Source organism: Gymnoscopelus microlampas (genome assembly GCF_963454915.1).
Source record: "Gymnoscopelus microlampas genome assembly, chromosome: 15".
NCBI lineage: Eukaryota > Metazoa > Chordata > Actinopteri > Myctophiformes > Myctophidae > Gymnoscopelus > Gymnoscopelus microlampas.
In genome coordinates this window covers 15,725,737-15,749,736 of record NC_139952.1, presented here as the reverse complement: position 1 = coordinate 15,749,736, position 24,000 = coordinate 15,725,737, and the positions used below count along the sequence as shown (strand labels likewise).

At 45.5% G+C, this 24,000-nt stretch overlaps 1 protein-coding gene across 1 annotated transcript in view; it reads right to left on the bottom strand.

Moving 5' to 3' along the window:
* epha10 (EPH receptor A10) overlaps positions 1–24,000 on the bottom strand; it is a gene marked incomplete at both ends in the record, with an annotated part of 192,236 nt that overhangs the window by 20,008 nt on the left and 148,228 nt on the right. The window contains 5 exons of the mRNA XM_084080360.1: positions 1,839–1,894; positions 6,632–6,757; positions 15,728–15,836; positions 17,470–17,737; positions 19,349–19,473. Coding sequence (XP_083936486.1) covers positions 1,839–1,894; positions 6,632–6,757; positions 15,728–15,836; positions 17,470–17,737; positions 19,349–19,473 — 684 coding nt within the window. The remainder of the gene's footprint in view (positions 1–1,838; positions 1,895–6,631; positions 6,758–15,727; positions 15,837–17,469; positions 17,738–19,348; positions 19,474–24,000) is intronic.

The following is a 24,000-nucleotide window of genomic DNA, read 5'->3' as shown; positions in this document are numbered from 1 at the left end:
GATCTGCTATTTTTGCCGAAAGTTAGCCTATTATGCCATGCCCAGAATAGGGATGCTAGGGTTCATGTGGTTAAACTCCACTCGCCCCTCTCCCCTAGACCCTTGCTGCTCTCTGCTCTCTCCAGACAAACACATTGGCTACCAATTGTCAAAATGTTCAAAAGAAATCTGTGATAATCAGAAGTCATGTAAGGCGAGACATCAGGCGCTTAGCAGACATGGAAATTCCAAAAGATATTTTTGATTCAACTCTTTCTGAACTCTGCAAAATTCAAGAAAGAGGAAGCTGTCACCTTCTGGTGGAGGATGAGAGCTTCCTCTTGGCGACTTTTACCCGGTGGGATTGCAGAATGTCTCTGGAGCTTTGGAAGATTGTGAAAGAGATAGGCTGGCTTGAGAGACTCCCTTACAGAAAACTACAGTACGTTCAGAGAGGCAGCCAGACGAAACAGATGGAAGGGATGGAGAATAAAAGGAGTCCATGTCGCTCACTGACTCTCATGGCATGTGTGTGTATTTGTATTTAAGTCAGTGGTACTCAGACTTTTTAATTTCAAGGACCCCCATAACTCTCAGCGCTACAGACCTGTGATATGTCAAAGCAGCTCCACTCTGTCATTGTCGAACACAACCCACAGGGAGCTTTTATGAGCCAAGTTAAAAAGAAAGGCTCAGAGAGCCATCGACAAGCCTTGTACTACAACTTAAACATTTAATACAGAGTATCTGCTGTTCCGAGAACAGAAGCACAATGTCTGCTGCCAGATTCGTGTTTTTAGAGCTCTGTCGCTTTCAATAACAAAGCCCCACTCTCTCTGCTCTCCATCTCAATCTCTCCCTCCCCGACCCCTGCCTTTTTATTCCTGCCTCCTCCTCCCCATTTCAATCTCTCTCCATCAAATTCTGTCCTCCACCCCATCTAATGGAGAGCATCCGTGCATTTTGAGTTGGCTGAAAATCCTGATTTATACTTGGTCGTACGATGGTGTTGTGTGCTGAAAATAGCACAATGTTTTTGGCACACGACGCCGTCATATGATGGAGCATAAATTAGGCATAAATATACACACGCTAAACCAGCTCAGTGACCTTGTGGTTAGAGTGTCCGCCCTGAGATTAGGAGGTCGGGGTTCAATCCCCTGGCCGGGTCATACCAAAAGACAATACAAACAGTCAGACCCAATGCCTCCCTGCTTGGCTTGGGTTGGATTGGGGGTAAGTTCCTGCGACATACTACTAGCGTCATGTCCAGGGGGTGTACTTGTACATCATGGCCACATGGCTCGCTGCACACACTGAGAATTAAGAATTAATGCTGTGGTGGTAGTTAAAGCCTGCATGTGAGTATGGGTACACACGCGTACATACACACGCACGCACGCACGCACGCACGCACGCACGCACGCACGCACGCACGCACGCACACACACACACACACACACACACACACACACACACACACACACACACACACACACACACACACACACACACACACACACACACACACACACACAACATTTTATAATACATACTTTTGAATTCTATGTACATACAATAAACACATGCATTCATGAAGACTGGATTATACTGCATAATATTGTAGAGTCTCTTCAGTACTGGAATATTCCAAAACACATGCACAAATACTGTAAACAGGTATACAGTACGAGTACTGAATCACAAACATTGGTACACAGAATGGTTCCACCAAAACACACGCACACGCACACAAACACACACACACACACACACACACACACACACACACACACACACACACACACACACACACACACACACACACACAAGCGAGCCGTTTTTTCGGTGCGACTTACATTGAAAGTAGAGCTCCTCATCTCCCTCTTGCGAGGCCTTGCTGTATCCGCATTGTCTAGGAAGACAAACAAACGCAGGCATCAGACAGTGATTTAGCCTAGTCGTAAAAACATCAGACGCATAGCTTTATCTCCCACCCATAACAGATCCCGAACGGTAAGCCATGGCTCCGTGAGATGTGGGGGGGGGGGGGGGGCGTAGGGGAGACAGCAGCGCTGAGATTGGAAATGGAAAAAGATAAAGACAGGCATTCAGACGGACCCCTGATGCGATGGAGCTGATGAGCAGCAGTGAGATCAGAGGTGCAGACGAGCTGAATATCCACCCTGATATTGACTGAGCTCCGGAAACACGCGGCAGACGAACCGGCATGAAACTGATACATTAATGTTGTTTTCTATGTTGTGTCAACCTGGGGAGCTGTGGGAATCGGGAACAAACGGAGGCACGCGTGCACGGCCTTGCGCGCACGGACACACTCAGCTGGGCTGGTGTATGCGCTCGGAGAGGCACACATGTATTCGGCACACAAACAAATATATCACAGACGCACGTTCACGTCCATTCTCCATAACCAGGGGGTTCTAAAGAGTAGAGCGCTGACTATGATCTCAGTGTTAAATCAGCAGGGTTGACTGGTCACGGAAGTGGAGAGAGAGATTGTGTGTGTGTGTGTGTGTGTGTGTGTGTGTGTGTGTGTGTGTGTGTGTGTGTGTGTGTGTGTGTGAGAGAGAGAGAGAGAGAGAGAGATAGAGAGAGAAAGAGATTGAGAGAGAGGTTGGAACCATTGCAGTATCCTATTAACAAGTACAGCGGACAGGCAGACTGGTTGATCAGCAGCACTACTAAGTGTATTTCATGTGTCTATTTGTACTGTATGCGTACAGGTGTGTGTGCTTGCCTTTGGAGAGAGAGAGCGTGTGTGTGTGTGTGTGTGTGTGTGTGTGTGTGTGTGTGTGTGTGTGTGTGTGTGTGTGTGTGTGTGTGTGTGTGTGTGTGTGTGTGTGTACAGTACATGTGTATGAGACCCCAATCCCATATCGGTTCAGGGAGCCGTGTGTTAATGTGTGTGTCACAACGCATCACCGCTTTACACAGACCTGGTTTGCTGCTGAGAAGTGGTTCACACAGAGCCCAAAACATTCCCTCCTGTGTGTGTCTGTGTGTGTGTGTGTGTGTGTGTGTGTGTGTGTGTGTGTGTGTGTGTGTGTGTGTGTGTGTGTGTGTGTGTGTGTGTGTGTGTGTGTGTGTGTGTGTGTGTGTGTGTGTGTGATATGTGTGCGCGCGTACGTATTGTACATGTGATCGAGAGGGAGGGTGACATCCCCAGCCTGCGTAGCAGCAAGGCTGGAGACAAGGTCAGAACCCTGTCTGTCACAAAGCCACCAGCAGGTAACATGCTGCACAGATCCTCAGGCCAGGGGATAAGAGATAGGGGGCAGGGGGGACATAGACAAGACAATTAATGGGGAACCGTTAAAAGGGAACATGAGGGAGAAGGAGCGAGAGGGGTGAGTTGGCCGTGTAGAAGTGTATATTTGTATAGAGCAGGGTAAGCAAGGAATGGATTTGGGGGAAAGGTCTAAGGAAGAAAAAAGACGGGGGCAATTGAGAATAAAGGGGTACATGGGATGGAAAGGTGAGAAGGGGCCAGGGCTGAGGAAGTGAAGAGGCAGGGAAATTACAGGATAGTGAAAAAGGCAAAGGTAGCAAAAACAAAACTTGAGTATGCCACACAGTACAATCTGCAGTGTTCATCTTATCACTCAAACAGAGAGCGTCTCCTTTCAAACCCCAATGGTTCTAATCAGCCCCCCGCCCACAGGAGTGGCCCAATTCTCTCACAACTTGCTACAAAAATCCCTCATGAAAAACTATATAATCTCCTACCTTTCATTTTCAACCTTCACATGTGTCTCCTTCTCTAATAATCAAAAAGTGCTATATATTTCATCTCGCAATTTACTTCCGGATGGTTCGTTTTGCACTTTTTTTGCCACATCGGTCACGGGAAAGAAATAAGCGCTGCCGTGGTCTATGGAAACGAGCCCAAAAGTGCACCCAAATAAGCCCAAAATCGCTTATACAAACAGTCAGACCTGGCAACGCAGCCTACGCCAATCATGCGTGAGAGATCTACAAGCTATGGGGCAGAGACGCCACCGTATCTTAGCAACAACTACAGCGCTCACTCTCATTGGTCGTGTCACGCTAAGAGCAGTCTCCAGACAATGGCATCGCAGACAGCTTGCTGTTACTGCTGTAGCCATCACAGTTAGTCCCAGCGACGACGGACAGGGCGCTGTGATAGCTGCCATGTCGCTAACGCTAACGTGGTTGTCATGCCTGCAGCGGCTGTGCAATCACTTTGTCAACAATGCACGTTCGTGTGGTGAATGTCAATATTGCTGCTCAGTTAGTCCATTGTAGATGGTGTATGTTTGTGTGTGTCTTCTGGAGAACTATGTAGCTCCACAGCAACTACAGTAACTAACGTAATGGCAGGACCGCCCCGTGCAACGCATGTTAGGCTGCATTATGGTCATGTAGTAATTTCAGATAATTTCGCTCCGATTACAGCAGTGCTTATCAACCCTTTCACGCCGCCCCCCCCCCCCCCCCCCCCAAATAAACGTACTTGATCTGGGGACCCCCCCATTCTGTTTGACTCCGTTCCACAAGTACATATTGTGAAAATAGCCGATCTACAAGCTCAAAACGCCTCACGTTGAGAGGCTTTGTAAGCTTGTAGATCGGCTATTTTCTACATGACTGCCTCTTTCTTACATTCTTTGACAATGTGGCCCATGTTTTCATAGTATAGTTTGTTGACTACTTTTGTTGCAGAAATGCTCATTTCCTTTACTTTCCTTTTTTTATTGTCTATGGCGCAAGACTATGTTTCACCCCCTGTCCGTCCGTCTGTGATAGCTAATCTCTCACATCGTTGACTTGATCGCAGCAAAATAACAGCCCGATGAGTCAGTGAGAGCTGGATAAACGAGGTAAAATGTGTCAAAAGGAGTCTGTACGGCTGTCGATAAATGAACACATGACGTCGGTGGGAGAGGAGATATTGTGTCTTTTGGACAAACAGCAGCGTCGTGCTGATGTTTGTTGTGTGAAGCAGCTTAATGTCAGAGTGTTTGTGTTGGAGCGCCTCAGTGCGGCTGCAGAGTTCATGTGCAACCTCTTCCAGAGAGAGACAGAGACACTAGAAACTCTGCTGGGGAAAAAAAACACTGCTGGGCATTGACTTTCATATGGACATTGATCTACACACTGCAGGTATATCTGCTACACACACAACATCAAACTACACACTGCAGGTATGATGCAGCGTTTGCATTACAGCCAGCATGCCAGCGTAGTTCCCATATGGTTTCAAGGTGGGCTAAACCATATGGACCCCATGTCAGCAATGTCAGCGGCATCCACTTCAGTCCCAACTGCGATGCCCATGCAGGCTATAAGTAGCTTCTACCTGGCCCTTAGGTGGGCCCCAACTACCCATGTTTATGTGGGACCAAGGCGGGTCCTACCTGGGTTTGCCCATGCAGGCTTTAACTGGGTTCTACCTGGGCCCTAGGTGTACCCTAACCAACCACAGTGCAGTGCCCATCGCTCCAATTGTTGTGACGTCAGGGCTCTCAATACTGCACATTGGTGGAGGAGGAGGGGCCGCAGGGCGACCGCACACATCGCTGAACCAATGGTAGCCCACGGATGTTTCCTCTGGGGATTTACAATCTGCCCCTCTATGCCACATATCATCCGCACTACAGGGTCTTCACTGACCGAGCCACGGCCCCACTGACCCTCATGACGCTACGCCACTTATATGAGTTGCCAAGTGGCCGCGGGCGCTACGTGGGCGTGGCCGCGGGCTAGACGCGAGCCCCCGCGTAGCGGGGGCGAGCTTCTAGTTTATCCAATTGTAGCTCCTAGAGTGATTTCAACTTAAATCCCATTGTTTGGATGTGAACGAATGTACAGCCGATGATGTGTTTGATGTCATCATTTAGTGATGTCACCATTTCATGGAGATATTCACAGAAGACGTATGGTATTTTGGGAGGCAGTATAGAGACCAGGATTACTGCATGTTTTTTGTGAGGGTACCAACCCTAGGGGACACGGGGAGAACATGCAAACTCCACTCAGAAAGGCCCTTTCGCCAACCCCACCTAGGGTATATGGTCACTGATGACGCTGAGGAGAGAACACGCACCTAGCGCCCACAACGTCCCCGGCAGGAATCTAACCCAGGACCTTCTAGCTGTGAGGCGACAACGCTAACGACTGCGCCACCGTGCCCCCTCCGTTTGTTTGTCTGTTAGAGATGTAACTCAAGAACAGTTGGCCGGTCATTAAGGTCATGGTCAAAATGGAAGAATGGAGGTATGCACTCTATTGAGTGCAATCGGTTTCAACTAATCATTGCCATGCCTTTGATGTCTGCAGAGTGAAACTGTTTTGTGGATGGAAATGGAAGAGCTTGATTTCATTAATTCTGTGTTAATGAGCTTAGATTGAGAAGTGGCAGAGAGATCATGGAAGTTGGACGGAATACAGGGAACGATAAATGAGATGGGGAGAAAATAATGATATATACTCCGTCGTAAGATGTGCGCCGGGCTGAAAATGGCTGATCTACAGGCTCACAGTGTGAGCTTGTAAGCTTTCAGCATTGCTATTTTCAGCATGCGACACAGGCGTGCAACAAAGTATAAATCAGTCTTGAGGTGGAGTGAAAGGAAAAGGGGGGAGGGGTGCAGGCATGCCAGTGTACCTGGGCATCAGTTGTGTGAAGGGAGGAGGAGGAGAGAGAAGAGGAGGAGGAGGAAGAGTAGAGAAGGAGGTGGAGAGCAGCACCACGCTAGCAGGAGTTACGTTGGAGGAGCTCACGCAGAGGCTGCTGGGAAAAAACAAGGAGGGGAAGGGAGGGGTCCTTTGTCAAATTCTGGCTCCTAATTCTCTCAAAGGATTGTCTGCCAATTCAACATCAATTCACATAAAGAAATACCATATATACACGCTATATACATTTTATTCAGTGTGTATACTGTATTTCTTTATGTTGAACCTAAGCAGAGGAATATGCTGCACACCAAGAAAGAGAACTATAAAGATAACTACCACAATGATGAACAATAACATTCTGTAAGGCGATAGGTTGAGCCTGTAAATTTGGATGGATTTTGATTGGCTGCCAGTGTATCTCGTATCGTTCATCAAATCACTCTGAAAGTGATCCCAACAATATCGTCCGCCACTGTCGTCATTACAGTTGTGGCTTCGACTCTTCCATCCACTTCAGTTAGAGAAATTTAAAAAATAATAATAATTATGGTCATAATTATAGTTTTGATTCTAGGTGTGGACGGCCCTTTAGTGATAATGTGGCATTGATTTCAAATATTATTTTTTGTATTTCACTCCACTAGAACACCACATTATGTCAATGAATAGTAAAAACCTCTGTGCAATGTGAATTTTTCGCTGAAAGACAGAGGTCACTCAATTCAAAATGAACCTGTTGGCAACCGCCAACGCTGACAGAAGTTTAACAAATAACCACTCTCTGAAGTGGTGCTGTACAGAATTTGGCAGCGCGTACTCTAGGTTTGGAATTCAAACTGCATGCTGGAGTCAGACATTCGGGGGGTCTTGTTAGACTATAAACGAGACAAAGGATACCAAAACATGAGCTGTTTTTGCCAACTTTGACAACTCTAGTCCCACCCACACTCCAGTTGGAAGTGTCTCTCCAAAAACGTCCAATTAATGTCAAATTCCATTCTCATATAAGCAGCCCACTCGTTTGTTTCTGCAGGGCAAACAACTGAAATGAACAACAACAAACCACTAAACAAAATGGATTGCATTTGGGAGAACCTCTCACTCAGTGCTCTCTATCTCCCTCTCTCTCTCTCTCTCTCTCTCTGAAAAAGATCTCTTCTCCAACTCTTGATATGAAGCATATTAAAATTAAATCTGGAGCATAAGACTAATAGGCCAAAAGAGCAGGAATAGCATCCAAAATGACAGCAGAGGGCTGTAGGGGTGAAAGTGAAACCAAGAGTAAGTAAGCCCGTGGGGGGCTTACTCTGTCAAATCCTGAGCGTTAATTTAACCCTGAGAAGTGGGAATCAAATGGACCCTTTTGGGTCCATTTGATTCTATTTGTACACTCTCAGACGCTCAAGTGAACTCTCAGAGTTACAAATGGATAAATACATTTTGCACGCTAACCCTACGCCTGTGCACACGCCTGTGCTCTGGCAACGAAGAAACTTCACCCAACTCTACTTTCTTGGGCGTGCACAGAAAAGTGTGCTGGAAATAGTTGACTGAAGAGTGGAACAAAAAAATGAAAAGAATACATGCACTTTGCAGGTTGGAGGGCATAGGGGGCGACCCTGCGGGTGATCCCTGGGGGCACGTCTACAATGGATAATGTCCGCGTCTTACCGACTCTAATAAGAAAGCCGTTGATCTGTGCCAGAAACACAGCGAACCACACCATTTTTGCTCAGACCTTTTCTGCTCCACTCTCTCGTTTTTCGTTCTTTTTTTTAACCCATTCAATCCGGAAATGCATCTCTGTCATTTCTTTGGCTGTTCAAAAATAGCAGATCTACAAGCTCATAGCGCGGCACTCTAGATCTGCTATTTTTTTTATCGTGAAAATGTGTGCAAATCTTTGAATATATATTTTTAAATATTTGTAAAATATTTTGTTCCAGGGACCCCCAGAAGCAAAGACTTGAGTTACAAATGTTCGCTTAAAAAATATATATTCAACGTTTTGGCCAATTTTTCCATGATTTATTTGTATACCTGCTATTTTTGAATAGCCCAAATAAATCTTAAAATGACACAAGATGCGTTCCCGGTTCGAATGGGTTAATTCTCTCCAATCCCTCGCTCCCATGACTGTGTCCTGGAGAGTCAATGGCCCTCTGCAATAACCCTCCACCTGCAGCCTTTATTCTGGCACTGCCCTCCATCTCCCGCTCTGAGGGCTTGTCACTCACTCACTCTCTCACTCACTCCACCACGCGCTGAGTGACGCAAGCAGAGGTATACACACACACACACACACACACACACACACACACACACACACACACACACACACACACACACACACACACACACACACACACACATCAGGCACACACACACACACACACACACACACACACACACACACACACACACACACACACACACACACACACATTCCTCTGTGAGCAACAGAGGAGAAACAATCCCTTTCTCTGTCCAGTCAAGCCCACAGGCATCTTTGGAGAATGTTTGGGGCAATGCCCCGGAACTATGGTTTTATCAAGCTCTGTCTAGCACCAATGGACTCAAAAGACTGAAATCATCCTGTGTGTGTGTGTGTGTGTGTGTGTGTGTGTGTGTGTGTGTGTGTGTGTGTGTGTGTGTGTGTGTGTGTGTGTGTGTGTGTGTGTGTGTGTGTGTGAATCAGAGAGAGGGAGAGAGATAGAAAGGAAAGATACGATAGGAAAGAAAGAAGTACTTTACCATTTCAGTAGCAGACCTTTCTACGTTTTTTCACAGGGCATGTTTGTCAGATGTGTGTATTGATCGGCATAAATGACAGAGAGGGCTCGTGAGTGTGTGTGTTTATGCATGTGCATGTGTGTGGTCTAGTTAGTGCGCCCATGACTCGTAATGAAGACCTAAAGAGATGGAGGGACTAAGATGGTAGGGGGATGGAGAGAGAGTGAGCCAGAGAGAGAGAGAGAGAGAGAGAGAGAGAGAGAGAGAGAATGTGGTTTCAGTACCATGAAGCCTAATTTATGGTTCGCCACACGATAATGTCACTCGCCGAAAATAACTGTTTTACTCGTGCTTGTAAATCAGTCATTTTGGGGGGCGAGTGACAGTGCTATGCAACAAAGTATAAATTAGGCTCAACCCTGACGCAGAACCAATCCATACAGACACGTAGAACTACGTCATCTGATGTGTGCGCGAGCAGCACACTCCTTCACATGTTTCTGTGTGAGCAAGCGGATCGTGGTAATTGAGGCCCTTTGGCTGTGGCTGGGGGCTGATTGTCTATTTGCAAACATGAGAGCATGGTAATTGAGGCATCGAGCCATCCCCTCTTTCTCTCTGCGTGTGGAACATGAAACGCATAAGCTAACGGTTCAGCAGAGACGAATAATGGTGGCTACACATGATGAATGTGATCATGAAGGCACAAAGGACAGATGCAGATGGATAAGCGAGATCACCCAGGGCTGTGTATCAGAATCATCTGTTTATTCGACAAGTACCTATGTTAACATGCAAGGAATCTGTACTAACAGGCACATAGGGGGAAAAAAACTATAATATTTTGTATATATATATTTATATATTTTTTTTTCAGACATGAAATATATAGGCCTATATAAGAATAATATAAAATAAAATAATCATTCCTTGTATGTTAACAATAATACATACATACTGTATCTTTCACAGTGTAAGTGCAACCTTTATTTTTACATACAGCAATGTCTCCTCACATTGACTGTGGAAGTCATTACAAATCCAATGCTTGACAGCCATTGACTTCCATAGACGTCAGTTGGTGTTTTCAGTGATTACAATGGTGCTCTTCCGCAACCTGTGACTGATCCTGGGACTCCGGAAGAAGAATACACCCGGGAATCACGTGATCTAAACAAATCCCAGTCCGTCCGGTCTAACGTTAACTCTCTCAGTGCCACGCCCGAGATATCCCGACTTTTTCCCGAATACCCTCGCTGCCAGAACGAGAAATCCCAAGTTTTTACTTGTTACTGTGGTCGCGCTATTCTGTTTATTTTTCATGATCACTTTCACTTTCTGATTCCTTCAGACTCATTGGGTTCCGGTTTCATGACGCAGATTCCGTTTCCGGTTCTCTTTTTTTCCCGCGGTCATTTTCGGCCAGAATAGGGAAAGTCACGGTTTTTCACACGATATACAAAACGAACGGAGAGCTCCACTTCTATTCTCTTTGGTCTGGGTGACGATCAGTCATCGTAGTCGTGTATCACATCGTATTTTAGCCCGATCACAGATTGTCGAAAACGTCACATCCGGTTTATGACCGGATGTGACGTAGGCCTGTTTGGGAGGGGGCGAGCGAGTCAGCGAGGTAATCAATGTGTCGATTTGCTGCTCTCTACTGGTAGAACTGTGGTAGGTGTTTAAAACTGCAGAAGACAAGCTATTTGAAAATTAAATTACAAAATAGCAACAAAAAAAAAAACTCTGGCACTGAGAGAGTTAAAAAAGAATACATTTATCTCTGATTTCTTTTCCCAGATTGCGTTTTTGATGAAAACAAGCCATATTCAACTGCCGATAACTAAAAAAACGGAAGACTGCGGTTACAATTTTTCTTTTCCAGATGATAGAATAGACCCAAGTCCTCCCCCCAGACATCTGTTGTTTACATATTCTTTGGTGGAAAAAAATCTGCAGGTCTCGGAAGATAAGTAAAAACGCTGGCGGTGGCGGATGAAATAATTAATTAATTCCTGGCAGTCAATCTGTTAATACATAGATAAAACAATATAAATCTACATAAACAAATGTATTTACAAAGAAGTGTGTGTGTGTGTGTGTGTGTGTGTGTGTGTGTGTGTGTGTGTGTGTGTGTGTGTGTGTGTGTGTGTGTGTGTGTGTGTGTGTGTGTGTGTGTGTGTGTGTGTGTGTGTGTGTGCGTGCGTGTCTAACCATGCGTTCACTCTCTTTGTGAGTGTATGACTGACAGGTCCTGTTTGTAGTGCGTTGGCTACGGGTGAATAGAGGCCACATCCTCATTGTGCTCTTTCATCTGATCCATTCTCTTTATCTGCTAGATCTCCATCTCTCTGTACTTCAGATTAACGCTGATGCTCTCTACACAGTACTGTATATCCCAGTGCTGTCTCAATACAGATAGGTGTACTGTCAACTCGACAGAATAGACCTGCTCTATCTTCACAGGTGAGTTCTGGTAGGTATGAATTTTTGTGAGTGATATGCACAGTGTGGAAGAGAATAGTGTATGAGAGAGAGAGAGAGAGAGAGAGAGAGAGAGAGAGAGAGAGAGAGAGAGAGAGAGAGAGAGAGAGAGAGAGAGAGAGAGAGAGAGAGACAGATTGTATGCAAACCAAGCACAAGGAACAGATGCAATGTACAGAATTTGAAAATACTGGAATAGGCTATCACGCGAAATAAAAGAAACGAGCGCTCCCATCCCCCATCTCAAGCCAACCAAAGGGCTTCTGAGCTCAAGTGTTCACATGCTATTTTAGGAAAAAAAACAATATTGCGAACCTGTAGGGGTCCATTTGCATTCATGCGTATTTTACTGTGTACATTGCGTGTGGCTGTGCATGGAGTTTAATTGTGTGTGCGTGACTGCATCGTTGAGTGAGTCCGCTTGATCAAGATGATGCGGTTTATGTTGGCAGAGAAGCGCTCAGCTGAATAAAACCTACCATATGTGAAATGCACAATGTGATACAGCTCCCCTGAGAGATGCCAAAATTAAACTGGGATGTGAAACATATCACAATGGTTGGTAGGTTGAAGGGCTGGGTGCCATGGTAAAAAATACACATAATGATCACCAGAAGACCTTCTTCCAATAGCAAGTAGTGATTAACATCCGGATATCTGTATGAAAAAAAATCACGTTGGTAATGGGAAGTCAAACTACTAATTTTCTGCTGGCATTTTCAAGTATTTAAAAATATGACTGGTACAGTTAATTGCTTTGTAGTGTTAATTTAGACAACAAATGTAAGTACGGCCACTCACAATAGAAATAAAATTGCCCCAACACGATTAGTGATAGATGATCAACAATAAATATTGATTATTACCCAGCCCTAGATGGTTGATTTACTGATAGGACTTTAGTTAGTAAATAATTTGATCATGTCAGTCAGTCTGTCAACTAAACCTACAGTACCGTGGTCATATGTCCAAGGTAGGATAGCTGACAGACCTTTAGGTTGTTGTTGTTTTTTGTATATATTGTGATGATATACTAAACAAAACATATTAGTTGTATTGCTATCTATTGCTATGGTCCCTTGCAGGATTGCAATTTAAACATTGTGCAGAATGTTCAATACGTGTCATCCATACTTTGTGACTTTTACCTAAAGATAAAAGTAGAAAGTGTTTTTTTGGGGGCACATACTGCATGACTCATCCATTTGTGCAGTGCTTTATTCCCCAACGGTTCAGGCCACCTTTACAGCTCACATGCTGTAATCTCACCTTAGTCTCACCTCAAAAAAGAAATGTTTGGGGCCCTTGTTTCCTCCCCAGACCCTTTAAACCCCATGGGATATAACGGCCTCTAACAATAATGGCTGCAGTCTCACTGTTCTCTGCCAACCGCCTCAAATCCCATTACCTTCAATGTGTCAAAAAAACAAAACAAGAACAGAGCTTTTGGACAGAGTACTGAGCAATATGGGGGCAGCCAGCGGTGGTGCAGGCTAATAAGGCTGCTATTGCACACCTTGTGACTGTACTGTATGTTTTCAACGGTGTGGCCACTCTCACTCACACCACACACACTAAAAAGAAAAACGTTGAAAGAGGTGGCCTTGAGGGCCCTTATGTGGGGCCCCAGCAATGAAGCAGACTAATGAGTGTTACCTGACTTTGGACTGGATTAAGTACGATGACTACACAGCTGACTGGTTCACTGCCAACCCTCTCAACCTCTCTTCACAGCTCACCATCTCGCCCGACCACTCTTAGGCCAGAAACTAATTAACCCATTAAAACCGGGCAAGCATCCGAGTCACTTTAGATTTTAACCACTTTAACTTCTTTTATACTTTGGCTATTCAAAAATCGTGAAGATTTGTGCAAATCTTTGAATAAATATGTTTTTAAAGGTGGAATTTTTTACTCAAATATTTGCTTCTGGGGATCCCTGGAACTAAATATTTTGAGATGGGGGTCAGCGGCCAAACACATGTTGGGGGTCCTTGACATGAAAAGGTTGAGAACATACGTTTTTTCAGAAAACTATAGAATCGGCCTCAGGTCTTAATGGGTTAATCTGCAAAAGGACCGTGAACTGCCCATACTCATTAAAAAAAAGAGGGAAAGATTTTGACCCTGAACTCAGACAACTTGTTTTTACTTAAGGCAAGTACACACTGCAGGACCTTAAAGTTGTCGGGGGGTCATCTGATCGTTAAGCATAACACACTGCAGGAGTTTATTCCTTGAAATCGGCTGTCATAATATCGTTGTGGTCTTCACAGCACGATTGATCCCCGACAAGGGCTGACACACTGTAGGATAGTTCACTAGGATGCTATCTCCAGAGTCAGACCCAATACATACATTTTTGTTTATTCCAATTCATTTTAATTGAGGTATCCCGTGATATGCCTCTCCCCCCCCTCTCCCTCTCTCTCTCTCTCTCTCTCTCTCTCTCTCTCTCTCTCTCTCGCACGGCAAGTGCGCTAATTCCGCTGTGACAGTTGCCATGTCCGCTTATTATAAGCGACTTTGGGATTATTTTTCTGTAAAGTTGCTTGAAAGTGTAGTTGCTTTTTTGGCCTTGTTTCCTAATGTTGTTTGAACCAGTTGTTCTCAAACATTTTCATGGCAAGGACCCCCAAATTAATATTTGTCCGCAGATGCGCAGACCTCCCCCTTCTGAAAATATGTTGTGCCATAGACCCCCATACAAGATCTGTGTGGATTTGGAAAATACTCCACAACCCCCCCCCCCCCAATGTCTTCTTTAAAAATAGCCTATCTACAACGTGAGCTTGTAGATTGGCTATTTTCAAATATCCAATGTATTTGTAAATAGGTTTAAAGTGCTCAAGTGGCCTTTTCTTGGGCTTGTTTTCATAGACCTGGTTGCTTATTTCTCTCGCAACATCTGGCAACGCTGTTCAGACACAGCGTGTGTCACAGGCATGCTGCACTCACAGACACACACACACACACACACACACACACACACACACACACACACACACACACACACAGAGAGAGAGAGAGCTCTCGCTCTGTCTCTGTCTCTCAGTACAATTCCTCTAAAATAAACAGCCCACCAGGCTCGCTCACTTTCTCATTTAGTTTTATAATGTTAACTTAATACAGGACTGGAAGGTAATATTGTGGTAGGGACTGTTTGTTGTGGTCTGATCCAGCGACGCTCCCCTAGCCACGGTTGCTGTAATGTGCTCTCATTGGCTGCAGCGTGGATTTGCTCGCAGAATGGTCTCGGCTCCTTTCACACTGTATGATATTGTCTCTTGTCCTGTCCCAGACAGAGATGAATATCTAACAATTTAGATATCTGAAAAGCCGTCGCAGAGCGGAGAATCGCGGCCACATCGGGTCGCAGAGCCTTTCACACACACAGAGCATTTTCTCGCCGATCAAAGGCCGATCTGCGTCAGGTCGGGAGGTTTTGTCGGCGAGCGCCAAAAAATGTCGGCGACAGCAATATCGGACCTAATGTCTTGTAGTGTGTACCTGCCCTTAATGCTACTTGAGGAAGCGTGCTGGGTTTAACTGGAAGCCACCTTCTTCCATTGTCACTTCACTGTACAGTACTTGGCTCCCACTGTGTAAAGAGTGCTTTCACTCATTGGATTACTATAATCTGGATTATAATGGAGTGGCACGTGACAGTGTGCCTGAGATGGTGAGTGTGTCTGCATGTATGTGCGAGCATGTGTACAATTATGTATGGTTAGAGTATGAGTCCTTGTCTCTCTCTCTGTGTGTGTGTGTGTGTGTGTGTGTGTGTGTGTGTGTGTGTGTGTGTGTGTGTGTGTGTGTGTGTGTGTGTGTGTGTGTGTGTGTGTGTGTGTGTGTGTGTGTATACCTCCTCCAGATGAGCAGGCCCACTCCCATGGAGAGCAACATGATGAGTGCGGCTACAGACACCACCACGATAATCACCACAGGACCCTGTTCACTGGACGCCAGGGCCACTGGGGAAGACACACACACATGATTAAAGTTTCATTACACAAGTGTAGAAACACTCAATTGTGTCTGTGAAAGCAGCATTGATGTGATGTGACTATAGAACCATAACACTGAAACCAGCAGTGTTAATTTAGCCCTTAGGGGTCAATTTTTACACTTTAAGAGTAAGATTAACACTCAGGATTTTAGTCTTTATAACACACAAGAAAAGATGTACACAATTCGACAAAGATAACAATATACACGGGCACAGAGTATGCAGGAGAGCAACCTATGTGACAATGGTGGTCTTAAAGTCACAACTAACATAAAGTTGCTTTGAGCAGGGCACTGTGCCCGGACTCCCCCCAAGGTGAACTATTCAGTAGATACCAGTAAAAGACTGGTCTATGGTGCACCTGTGTTAACCCATTCAATCAATTTTTAGCTATAGCCATTATTTTATACTTTGGGCTATTCAAAAATAGCAGATCTACAAGCTCAAGCGCTACGAGCTTGTAGATCAGCAATTTTCTTTGAAAAATCGTGAACATTTGTGCAAAGGGATTCTACAAATGTCTTCTAAATCCTAACACCCCCCCCACCATTGAAAAAAAAACAAATAGCAGATATACAAGCTCATAACGCGGCACACACTGTTCATGTCATAATAGGCAAACATTCAGTGAAAATTAACAGTCAGTGGGTGAGAGAGAGAATGATTGGAGTGTGTGGGAGGGAAGGAGGCTATCTTTGTTTAACATGCCACCTGCGTATAAACACTGCTGTTCTAATACTGCAGAGGCTGTGAATATAAGTCAAGTTAACAAGTTGTGAAGCTTCCCCTCCAGAGTGAACTGTGATTGAAGCCAAATTCTTACTCGGTTGTGGCAAATGAACAGATTTCCGACCTAGCAAAGCGGCACGATGCGCCGTAAATTAACCTCATAAACCCTAAGCGTCCATATTCTAGGCATGAGATAATAGGCAAACATTCCGCGAAAATGGCAGAACTTCAAGCTTGCGATGCATTGTGAGTAGATCAGCTATTTTGGTGCAGACATTTGGTGCAGGGGGGGGGGGGGAGGAGAGGATCAAGTATAGACCCCTGGGGGACCCCGGTCAACAAAGTATATAGGGCTTAAGTGGTTAACTGTATGAATGTGATGTAGGTGTGTCACAGACCACACATAACCGTGTGTGTACACAAACTCTCTCTTTCTCAATCTCTCTCTCTTTAAATCGTGAAATCTTTGAACATACATATTTTTTTAAGCAAACATTTGCATGGTCTGCGGCCGAATACATATCATTTTGGGGGTCCCTGACATGAAAAAGTTTAGCAACAGATGTAGATGCGTTCTCAGATTGAATGGGTTGAAAAGTGACACAAGAGAGATGCTACCAAACTGCGGAGGAGGAGGTTTTACAACACCCTCCATCTTCTGTCTCACTCTCTCTCTCTCGAACTAACAGGCTTTGTGTGTGGGCTGGCTGGGCGCCCACTCAAACCCCGAGCCCAAACTGCCTGGCGGCTACTGGAACAAGGCAGCAGAGGAGAAAGAGAGGCGAGAAAGAGGAGAGAGAAAGCGAGGTAGGGAGGGAGGGAGGGAGGGAGGAGAGAAGATGAAGAAGAGGCGTAAAATGGCTACTCACGCTCGCCAAGTGTCTGCAGCTCGAGGGGAGCGCTGTACGCCCCGTAGTCGATGGGCAACGTAGAGGAGGCAGAGGAAGATGATGATGACGAAGAGGAGGAAGAGGAAGTGGCGGAAGAGGAGAGAGGGGAGGAGGAGAGGGAGGAGGGGGGCGCCGGCATGGAGAACGGGCGGATGATGAAGACGTATGCAGTTCCAGGTTTGAGGTTGTTGACATTGATGCGGGTGGCCGCTGTCTTCACAGTGGAATAACTCTGGTCTTTTTGTTCCTGGAGGGAGAAAGAGAGAGAGAGAGAGAGAGAGAGAGAGAGAGAGAGAGAGAGAGAGAGAGAGAGAGAGAGACACACACATAAGGCGAGTTGAGGCTTGGAGGTGGAACACATTCAGTTTTTTTGGGAATGTTTACACACAGGGAGGCAGTCAGTTGGAAGGGTGTGAAAAGTAGTAGAAAGTTGGAGATCGTCATCTAAAAGCCTGAGGAGAGACAACGCAGGGTTCACTGGGAACACACAGAATGAAATACGTAGGTGTTGTTTGTAAACTTGCCCTTTGGGTGAAAATACTGAAAGTTTTGCCAGTCTGTGGTCTTGCCAAGAAAACACAAAGAAGCCTCTATGGTAATAACTATGTGAATGTATTCACAGGAAATAATATACACAGTACTGTACAGTACTTAGGAAATATTTCATTGTGAGTAAAGCTAAGTATAAGCATGTGTAATGGGGCAGTGGATAGGTCATATGCATTTGCATAATTACTTGCTTTTTCGGGATATGATTTTTTTGTTTTGCTATTCATTTTTCACCACTGCATCACCACCTTATTTCAATGTCTGCAAAATAATAAATACCAGTGGAGTGCAGCATTTTATTTGGGTATAGTCTCTTCTGAAGTGCCCAGGTATGGTTAAAATTGAGTTTGAAGTTACAATAGGTTTATATAGGAAGGGGGTGTGTCTGATAAGATGAATATCAAACATCTAAATACTGAATCAAGCAACTTAAAAACTGTCTGGGGTGAACACAAAAGCCCAAGTAGACGTTAAAATGTGTCCACTGCATGTGTGTGTGTGTGTGTGTGTGTGTGTGTGTGTGTGTGTGTGTGTGTGTGTGTGTGTGTGTGTGTGTGTGTGTGTGTGTGTGTGTGTGTGTGTGTGTGTGTGTGTGTGTGCGTGCGTGCGTGCGTGCGTGCGTGCGTGCGTGCGTGCGTGCGTGCGTGCATGGGCATGTGCGCTTGCGTTCTCCCACTTGCATGCAGTAATGAGCATTAGGAGGTTGCATGCGCGTGCCCTTTAATGCTCTCTCATACATGTGCATCAATAATCATGGCATGGAGAGTAGAACAAAGGAAACACAGAGGCAGTGAGGGAGAGATTGTCAGGGAGAGAAAGTGGGGGGTGGGGTTAGACAGATATCGACATTCAGGGAGAGTGAGAGCTGTAATTGAGAGAAGTGATATGGAACATAAGAGAGGACTTGAGGAGGGCTGGAGATTGAACTCTCATAAACAGGGGAATCAGTTTTGGCTGAAGTTAGGGTTCGATATGCTGAGGGAGACGGGGCGATATCCCCTCTCCGGTCATTCATTTTTATGGCCGGTGAAGATGTGTTTTATCCCGGCTTCTGGTCAGACTGAATTAAATACATGGGATGTCTGATATGTTTAATATTTATGTTTGATAATAAAACAGTTTAATACAAAATGTAAGTTAATCACATTAACCTTTGTTTTATTATTATATTATTCTCACAGTTGTGAGCTTATATATCAGCTATTTTGGCTATTTGTCATGCAAAGGAGCATTTAAGGCTTAAGTGGCACATGCGTGCGTGCATGCGTGCATGTGTGTGTGCGTGCGTGCGTGCGTGTGTCAGTTTTACCTTCTCGTAGTATTTGACCTCATACTCTGTGCGGCTGCTGTTGGGGTAGGAGGGCTGTCTCCACACCAAGGTCACACTCTTATGTTCTATCTTCTCTGCTCGCAGTGCACTGATCAGAGAGGGTACTGGAGAGAGAGAGAGAGAGAGAGAGAGAGAGAGAGAGAGAGAGAGAGAGAGAGAGAGAGAGAGAGAGAGAGAGAGAGAGAGAGTTTAGAAACACCATTCACTGTCAATGACAGAATAACTCTAGGGTGAGTTTCTTTGCTGATGACATCATAATAATTTGGTTGTCTTATTTTGACCTTTGACTGAATGATCACAAATCTAAACCAGACAGTCCCATGACCCCAGCGTTTCAAACAACACCAGACATTGATATGCACAGTGCAGAGTGAAGTCTGTCCATGAAGAGCTAGTGAGAGAAGAAGAAATCAGAGCTTCAGCTGGAATCCTACAGGAACACAGAGACAAGACCGCACAGCAAGGAGAGAAGAAAGAAATGCAAGAGAAGAGCCAGCAAGTGGAAGAGAGAATGAAAAGACGGAGAATGGACGTGGAGAACAAATTAATTATTGAAGAAAGCGGCATCACAGACAACTTAATTGATCTCCACAAACTTCCATGATCCTGCATGGACAAAGGGCATCAAGGTGTGTGTGCACGTTCGTGCATACGAGAGAGAGAGAGAGAGAGAGAGAGAGAGAGAGAGAGAGAGAGAGAGAGAGAGAGAGAGAGAGAGAGAGAGAGAGAGAGAGAGAATTAAAGAGGTGGAAGTAAACAATGCATGGGTCAGCATTGTTGACCTGACAGTGGATCCATACCATTATGGATTGACTGACAACTATGTATTGATAGGAGACTAAAGGATGAAGACATTGTCTGTCTCTTGTCGTGTGCTCGTCTAACTTAATCCAGGAGAGCGCTGGTGAAATTCAGCCAAGCGCATTTCATCTTCTGAAGGAGCCAAATCCTATCCATCGGACCACTCGTGAATAAAGACCCAGATCAGACTTCTGGCTACGGCCCTCCTCTGCTCTTAAAAACTAAATTAAAATTAAAATGTCCCCAATGAATCACAGGCGGCCTATTGGACAGCAACCAGGAAGAACCTCCCACTTTCTCCAAAGCACTAATTATGCCTTGCTTAACGAGGTGGCTAAGTGACCTGCCAATCACGTGTGCCAAGAAAAGAACAAGGAAGTGGTGCTGTTGAGTTCATTGGGTCCATTACAAGGCCATTATGGTGGCCAAGTGTGGTGTCATTAAGGCCATTAAGACAATGCACTGGGGTGGTCCTTTGCTCACTGCATGTTGGCTGTCGACTTTGCCTTTTGTGCTGTTATTAGGTACTTCATTGCGTATCGCTCTGGACTTAATAAACTGTCTTCCTTCCTTTGTGGAGGACGCAGGGCTTTTCAGGACAGGTCGTAATCAGAAGTCTTCGTCTGATGGCCCCTTATTGTTTTCCTGCTTTTGTGGTATTGTGATCACGTTGCAGCTTGTCAGTCCCTTTATCTCATTCTCACCCTGCGTTGACCTGCTCTCTCCTCCTTCTCCCACTATCAGCTCAGACGACCATTTGACTGTGTGTGTGTGTGTGCTTTGCTGTTCAGGCTGATTTTCCCCACACCAAAAATATCACAACGTGACTGAGTAAGAATTATTCACCTTTCATTTCCTTCACTACCTAAACCCTACATACTTTTCTGTACAGTATGTCAAATAGTTAAAATAGTCGATTTACAAGCTCACAACGTGTCACCACACGACGTGTTGTGAGCTTGTAGATCGCAGAATGTTCGCCTATTTTTGCCAGAGGTTCTCCTATTATGACAAGGACGCTAGGGTTCATATGGTTAAAGGCATATGCACACACACACACACACACACACACACACACACACACACACACACACACACACACACACACACACACACACACACACACACACACACACACACACACACACACACACACACACCTGCCAGCACATCTGTGTGAGATGCTAGCGTCCCTTCCCCGAGAGAAGGATAATGAAGTCATTTTAGGCAGTGGATCAAAGACACGCCAGATCTGTCCATCTGTCCATCTAGATGTGTTTGATCCCCACGCTTTAAAAAAAACATAGATGCTATCCATTATTCACGCCGACCTCTGTGACTTTGTGTTTGAGGCTAGCGAGGTGAGTGTGCGTTTCCGCGAGCCAACGAGCGGTGAAATCACAGTCCCCTGTGTTTGCTCAGACCATATCTCCAACGATCCCACGATGGAACACGCTAGCAAAAAGACGTTTGATTGCACTGCGCTCACGCATCGGTGTGTGCATGTGCGTTATTGAGTGTGTTTGCGTGCGCCTGTCTAGAGAGTGCATGAGAGGAATTTGTGACAAAGTACAACATGCAGTAATGCATATCACTCCTTCCCAACTGCTTAAAGCAGACACAATGTTATCATAACAGTTATAAAAACTGACTGACTAACTGAAGAATAATTTGCGACAAACAGGGTTTGAGAGATGGAGAGACAGCGAGAGAGATGAGGGAGATGAAGATGGAGGAAGGGGAAAGGAGAATTGAGACAGAGAGAAAGGGATGAATATATTAATGACAAGGGAAAAAAGGTCTCACACACACACACATAGTACACACACAAATGGAAACAGCAGAGCCCATCCTTGGAGCAGAGTGAAGCTTCGTACTAAAGTTAGCAGTGTCAACTTGCTCTACCCCATTCACAACTGCAGGCTATTGTTTGCTAGTCTTTCTCCCCTCTGTGTGCTGAATTATGCATAGCACTCCTACCGGCCCCCCAAACCCCCACTCTGGATCACATCATAGCTCACTCTGACAAACTAAAAAGGGTGCACAGACCCGTACACTCTCCATCTCTCTCTATCTCTGTAGCTCAGACTCACATGCACTCACACTTACTATATGGTATCGTTTTGACTCAGTATTTTAGCGGGAAATGGGTGCTTGATACATTCTGAATTGGTTTGTGCACTGCACACACACGCACACGCACACACACACACACACACACACACACACACACACACACACACACACACACACACACGCGCACACACACACGCACACGCACACGCACACGCACACGCACACACACACGCACACATCAATCAATCACACACTCATTTCCCCGAGAAAAACAGCAGAGAATATGGCCTTGCATGCAAGGTTTCCATACCTCCCAAGCTTTGCTGTGGAAATGAACCGAGCAGTTCAAAAGAAGACCTCGTCGTGGAGCACAAATCACATGCGCTCAGATAGTCACTTGATGTAAAGACATACCATCTCTGACAGGATCTAGCATGGAAGCTTCACAGCGCACATACCAATCAATGATATGGATGACACTCCATAGGCTTCAAAGTCTTTGTGATGTGAGGGGGGTCTGTGGAAGTGTAATAGCCCGCAGTCGTGGCACAAAATGGCCACCACTCGGCCCACAGTTGTACCCGCCGGTCGAGTCATACAGTATGCGCTTCGGTCAGACTGAAAATAGAGGGCTGTGGTGGCTCTACTGCCATGTGTCCATGGCAGGTATGTATACTGTGAATTGGCTCTGGCACAAAATGGCCGACGCCGCTGTAGGCAGTTGCACCGGCGTACTGTATGGAGCCAGCAGAGGTGCAACTGGCATCTGTGCTGCTTTATCAAAGGAGCCAGGCAGAGAGGAAGACTGCACTCCCCAGGGGTAGTGAACATCTCTCTGCTTTTCTTTCTCTCCTTTCTTCTCTTTCTCTCCATCGTTTTTTTTGTTTCACCTTCTTTATCTACCACAGTGCTTCTCTCTCTCTCTCATCTATCTGTCCATCCATCCCCCCTTTATCTTCCCATTTCCCACACAGCTTCGCTCCCTCATTCCTTCCATGTTTCTACTCTCGGGGGACTCCGTTGTTCCCTGCAGGCCTGTTTGTAGCTCGGCTAAGACGACATCCATCTCATCAGGAGCGGTGGGTTTCATTATTCTACTTGTGCGCACGTGCACGCGCGCACACACACACACACACACACACACACACACACACACACACACACACACACACACACACACACACACACACACACACACACACACACACACACACACACACACACACACACACACACACACACACACACACACACACACACAAAAGACAAAAGACCAAAAAGACAACGATGGAAGTGAAAGAGGGGTGAAGAGTAGAGAACTCCTGTTGTTAAGATGGAGATGCTGTGTGTGGCGGTATATAATTGTGTGCATGTGTGCGTGCATGTATATGTGTGTGTGTGTGTGTGTGTGTGTGTGTGTGTGTGTGTGTGTGTGTGTGTGTGTGTGTGTGTGTGTGTGTGTGTGTGTGTGTGTGTGTGTGTGTGTGTGTGTGTGTGAGTGAGTGAGTGAGTGAGTGAGTGCATATTTAAAGGGAGTACTTGCATATGTGCTGGAGCTAGGCAGTGTGGGTGAGAGTGTACCTACATTACATTATAGCATCTCTAGACATGACTGATCGGGATCCTGCCTCTGTCAGTGTGTGTTGATGTTCAAACAGGCTGGAAGAGAACACTGAGCAGCGTTCCTCCATGGGGCCTCAGCACCACAGCACTCCACCAGTGTTGCCATGTCTTATTATAAGCGACTTTGGGCT